General features: G+C 33.6%; 1 protein-coding gene across 1 annotated transcript; it reads left to right on the top strand.

The window, feature by feature from the left end:
• Window positions 1-3398: 3398 nt before the first annotated feature.
• LOC111517412 (AN1-type zinc finger protein 2A) lies at window positions 3399-5300 on the top strand. Its single transcript, XM_023173567.2, has one exon. The coding sequence runs from the start codon at window positions 3607-3609 to the stop codon at window positions 4261-4263; it is 657 nt and encodes a 218-aa protein (XP_023029335.2). The 5' UTR covers window positions 3399-3606; the 3' UTR covers window positions 4264-5300.
• The last annotated feature ends 826 nt before the right edge of the window (window positions 5301-6126 follow it).

Here is a 6126-nt window from a genome sequence, read left to right on the forward strand (position 1 = left end):
CATTTGTTTTTGTAACTTGTACTTTAAAGAAGCAGCCATGCTTGTACGAAAGCGTAGAAGGGTCACAAAAATATAAAATATTATTTTTCTACAATTCACATTTGTAATTGTGTTCTCACAGTTATAAATGTAAATTTACAGTTATTAGTGTAATTTCACAGTTATACATCTGAATTTGAATGTTAATTCACATGTACAATTGTAAAATGGAAAATTCTAGTAAAACTTTTGATTGACTGCACTCCCCAATTTTGAAAAAAATTGGGTGTACGTAACGTATTTTGACGTGTAGATAATGAATCTGAAAGAAAAAATCGGTGCTCTTTTTTCTTCAAGTAAGAACCCTTTAAAGTTTCGAAAATTGCAACTTTTAGTCTATTTTTTTCACATTACAAGTTACGGCCCTTCAAATTTCAGAATAGGGCAACTTTTCAGCCTTCTTTTTCACAAGAGAAACTATTTAAAAACATAAGCATTTATTTAGTAGGTCACCTTTATACCTTATTTCTCCTTAAATGACACTTTTCAATTCAACGATCAACATTTTTCTAAAAAAAACTAAATTTAAAAACGATTGCTTCTTCTGGTGACATTCTTCTATTTCTAGGTTAGTTGCTAGTGACATTTCAGAAAAAAGCGGTTGGTATTTGCCGCCGCCTACTATTTCAAATTCGTAATACACCATCAAAAACCAATTTACGATCTGAAGAATGAAAGCAAGAAACATTTGAATTACTTTGGGAATATTGACAGCATCAGTCGTACCAACTATGCCATTAACCTTAAAAACGAAAAATACGGAGATATACAACCAAAAAGCAGTTCCGTACATTTTCAACATTTTTATTGAAAACATGTTGATTGTTGAAGTGAAAAGTGCCAAGAAAGGGGGAATAAGGTATAAAGGTGACCTAGTGAATGAATGCGTGTGTTTTTAAATAGTTTATCTTGTGAAAAAGAAGTAATTTTGTAAATAAAGGAGAGCACCGCTTTTTTTCTTTCGGATTCGTAATCTACGCATCAAAATACGTATGTACACTCAAAATCAATTAAAAAATGAAATAAATAATTAAAACAGATTTTAAACCAAGTTACTACACGTCATTTCGATTGTCAGTATCCACAATCGTCTTCGGGTGATAACTAGACTATTCCTCCAAGAAATGACTATTTATAGGTCATTCGAACGCTTTCACTTATCCCCTCTTCCATCTATCCGCTTTATCGGTTTACCGGGAGTTGACCGTTTTCCGCTTGATTGAAGGTTTCCATATGTGGCGTATCTCTACGCTAGCTTGGCTGAATGCTTGGTTGGACAAGATATATGCAATTTCTATGAACCCCCTCTCAACCAGTGTTCCTCCCTGTGGATGATCTCAGCAATTGCCACACTCACAGGGTAACCGGTAAATGCAATTCTTGGAAACACAGTTGGAAACCCAGTTTGCGTTTGGAGGCCTGATTTTTGTGAGACTGCTAGGAGTGGTGTTTCCGGATCTGAAGCAGGTTCTGATGTTTTGTACTTGGAACCACTTCTTCCCATCCTTTTCAACAATCATCTGACATATGGGGAAGGGCAAGCACTAGTTGTGACGGCTTATTCTTTTCCTTGTGAAGCTCTTGATGTCTTCTAGCCAAAATCTGTTTTACCATCATTTTGGAGTAACCATTCCGTTGAAGATCTTATTTGATATGCCTAGTTCCTTCTCAAGACCTTCATTCGTATTGCCCGAAAGCACGATATACTAGAGTCTTGGTGATTCCTCTTTTGGTAGATTGACGGTGGTTAATGCGCATTGCCGAGCACAATAGAAACACAACGAGAAGAAACCAGCAAATCGGGAATAGCAGAGCATGTTTGGACTCGTCAGCATAACATCAAGTGGTCCCAAGCTGAGATCAACCACAGGGAGAAACACTGATTTAAAGGAATTTCAAAGAAGTGCATATTTGTTGTGCAGTGACATATTCAGCCAAGCTAGCGTATGGAAACCTTCAATCAAGCGAAAAAACGGTCAACTTCTGGTAAACTGGTGAAGCGATGAAGGCGAAGAGGGGATAGGTGAAACCGTTCGAATGACTTAGTTATTCGGAGGAATAGATCTCTCGAAGGAATACTAGCAGAATCGATTTCGGTTGCTAGAAATACTAGCAATCGAAACGTCGTGACGTAACTTTTGGTTTGAAATTAGTTTTAATTATTCATTTAATTTTTCAATTGTTAAATTTTTACCTTTTTGCTCATTTTTATTTTATTGTAATATCAGTTAGCTATTCATTTTGATATGTGAATTCATTTGTTCTTCCAGAGATTTCTAATCATATATCATAATAGACTATGGGAGTCTGAACTAGTAAAATAGATTTTTGTGGCCCTTTCTCGCTTTGGTATGTACGTATACGCTTTCGGAGAAACGAGTGTTATTTCTGACACAAAAGAACTAAAAACAATGAGAGAACTGTTCAAAGTTTTAACGCTATTTGTTTTTGTACCCCAATAACACTTTCAAAACCGCAACACATGTTTCATTCTGCAGTAGTTTCTTCATTAGAGTGTTCATTGTATTGAACATATCTGAGGAAGTTATCTTTTGATGAAAATCGCATAATAAAATGTTGATTACGCATTATTAATTTTCATCAAGTGTAGAACAATTCCTTTACGTCATTTGTTTTTTGTGGCTGATTTCAGACTAAACGTCTCAGACGCATTGACTTGAGACTAAGAAGCTTTTTTTTCAAAATATTCCAATTTGAAAATAGTCTTCAATTCAAATTCAATTTGACTTTGATTTCGAATAACAAATTCCAGCGCCACTCGTATATGTTTTTCATGCATTCGGAAATAGTCTATTATAATCATCAATAATCCTCTCGTCCTAATGTGTTTTCAATAAATAAAAAAAATACTTCAAACTTCTATCTTCCAATCAATAATAAAAATAATCGATGGAAAGCACAAAAGATTCGTATATAACCGTGATCCTTCTATATGCGAACCCTAGGATTCTCATTTTTGACTACCAGAGACTTCATACATATGCTTGTTTCCTATTTTATTTCAAGATTGACTAGATTCTTTCACTAAGTAGTTCGACCAATAGATATTATTTCATCTGACAAAAAGGAGGCATATGGTGTTGTATGATTGGGTACCCTATTTTAATGGTGACTGTCAAAAATTCAATGCTATTTAAAAAAATTAATTTTTACTTTTATATAGCTTTATTAATACGGTTACTGCTGAACGTTAGGATAAATGAAAATAAATAAATATTTATAACATATTTGACAGTTCAGTATAAATTACCCAAGTGTAGCCACCCTTGTAACATAAAATGCATCCTTTTTTTAAAGCGAAATAGTGTTGGTATGTAGTGTTTGATGTCTTTTAGTTTTTACTTATTGGCAACATTGCCATCTAGTGAATCATCATTTTATATGAAAATTGAAAATCATGTTTATAAATTCTAGTACATTCTACATTCTCGAAACATTATTTCATCATCTTTCATCAGAATCTAATATATAAAAGACTCCCATTCCACTTCAATTAGTTGTGTCCAGTTTTAACCAACGTTGGAAGGTTCTCAAAGTTGTTTCATCATGGAATTACCACATCTAAGACAACACTGCTCCAGATCGGATTGTAACAAGCTAGACTTTCTGCCTATAAAGTGCGACGCCTGCAGTTCGTTATTCTGTGAAGAACATTATAGTTACACTAACCACAACTGTGCAAATTCCTACAAAAAGAACAACCAGGTTCCAGTTTGTCCTTTGTGTAGCAAACCCATTCCTGTTAAGAAGGGTGAGCTCCCAGACTTCGTTGTCGGAGCCCACATAGATAGTGACTGCCAGTCAGACCCCGCCAAATCCAGACGGAAAGTATTTACCAATAGATGCACCTTCAAGAAGTGCAAAAACAGGGAACTGCTTCCGGTAGTGTGTGACCAGTGCCACATGAACTTCTGCATCAAACACAGACATACAGTGGACCACAACTGTGCTGGTAAACCCACGGGACGGTGGATTTTCGATGCATTACCTAGAGGTTCAACTTCTGAAAAAGTTCAAGGAAACCTGAGTGAAGACGAAGCTCTAGCGAGAGCTCTTGCACTCTCTTTCCAGGATTCTGGTGTGAATAGCAAGAAACGGCAAGAGGAATTGGATTTGGCCTTGGCAAGACAGTTGCAAGCAGCAGAATCTGGCGCAACCACAGCACCTAGCAGAGATTCCAGAAATGTTTGTAATTTGTCATGAGGGCTGTATTGTGTTTGGATATAATACTGGTAGAACTAGGTATAATTTTATCGATATCATAAAAGACATGATTTGAATTATTTAAACCAATTTTAAGTACTACAAAATTAAATTATAGGTTAGGTGGAAAAATAGTTATACTCACATTTCAATAATACCACAAAATAAATATGGAATAATTTGTAATCATTCAGAAATGTATTCAGTCATTTATTGTATTGAAATGGTGGTTTATGGTCCATGAAAAATCTGTGACATTTATTAGCCGTCGCTCAAATTTATCGTTCAAGTTGAAAAAAAACTGCAAAATTTTTGAAAAACTACCACTGAAAGGAAATTATTTTTAGGAGAGATTTTCTGATTTTTTTTGTTTCTGTTGTCGATATGGAATTTTTCTTTTCTGTACATATTGGAGGAGAAATATAAAATAAGAAAATATTTTTTTCTGAAAAAGTACAACTGTATCAGTGACCATACTCAAATATTAACAGAAAGACAAAAAATTTTTTTCAAAAACTCTCCTGAAAAATGATCCCCTACTAAATTAAATATTACCAATTTTTGATAATATGCAAAAGAAAAATTGCACATTTATGTGAATTATCGAAATTCCTTTTTCACTACCTATATAGAACTACTGAGTTTTCCCCGTTATTTGTCATTGAAGTAATGTTCATTGTTAAATTGTTCGAATTTTATTCTAATCATTTAGCAATTTGGTTCTTGTTGTGAATGAAATATGAAAGACTTCGTTTCTGAAAATAATCTCAAATTGATGTCAGTATATAAGTATAATTTATTTTTTTTACTGAAAAAACCTGAACCTGATGGTATACAAAAATGACCTTCTCAAGTATCTTGAACAAATAGATCACATTCCGTTTTCTCAATCTGAATATTACTAAATACTATGCCTTGCTTTACCACCATTATTATTATTATTTTTAGACACTTGTGCCTAATGGAGAATATCAAGTTGTTTTTATGTATTTTATATATTTTTATTGTTATTTTGCTAATAAAAGTTATTATTATTATTGCTTTGATTTTCTGAAACCCTGAGATGGAAATTTTAAGAGACTTTAAAACAGTTATCTATTCAATGAGTTGAGAACACCTTGTAAAAATAAACAAGTGTACACAATTTCCCAAAAGTATCTCATAGTTCTGTGTGTTTCGTAATTAACAAGACAATGGTGTATGCAAATTCTCATCATAGGAGGGGATGGTATAGATGTTCCATTTCATTGAAATAAATATATACGCTTCTCAAAAATATAAAAGTTCTATATGCCAAAAGTATGATAGAAAACAATCCTGAAAATGGTTTATTATAACTTGAAAGTACAAAAAACAGAATAATATTTCAATACAAAATAAGTCTGGAGATCGTATCGAGAAGAGAGGCATATGTACCTACACCGTAGGTTTTGGTGATGGCCTGCCGGAAAATAAACGTCAGACATAATTCAATATCCGACGTGGTATTAGTCGGGAAAGTAGCTGTTTCCCGGCAAGCATTTACCAGTACCTACTGTGTAGGTACGTTGAGAGAGACGAATGTTTCAATATTTATGTTCTTATACGTACGTTTCTCTCCTCAATACGATCTCCAGACTTATTTTGTTTGAAATATTCTTCTGTTTTTTTGTACTTTCAAGTTATACTAAACCATTTTTCAGGACTGTGATGTATTTATTGTTTTGAGGGTTCCATTATCAATTTTTTACAATGTTTTGATCTAACAATAGTTTTTTATTGTCCATCATACTTTCGGTATATAGAAATACAGCTTTTCATAATTGAATCGAAAGTTTTCAAGCGGATTTTGGGTTCTGAAAAAGAAAAAAGATTGTTTTCTGA

This window comes from Leptinotarsa decemlineata, unplaced genomic scaffold (genome assembly GCF_025532065.1).
Source record: "Leptinotarsa decemlineata unplaced genomic scaffold, Ldec_3_MD MMD2_P_RNA_scaffold_2, whole genome shotgun sequence".
Classification (NCBI taxonomy): Eukaryota; Metazoa; Arthropoda; class Insecta; order Coleoptera; family Chrysomelidae; genus Leptinotarsa; species Leptinotarsa decemlineata.

Coding starts and splice junctions, on each gene's coding strand:
- LOC111517412 (XM_023173567.2), top strand. CDS start 3,607: ATGGAATTACCACATCTAAGACAACACTGCTCCAGATCGGATTGTAAC.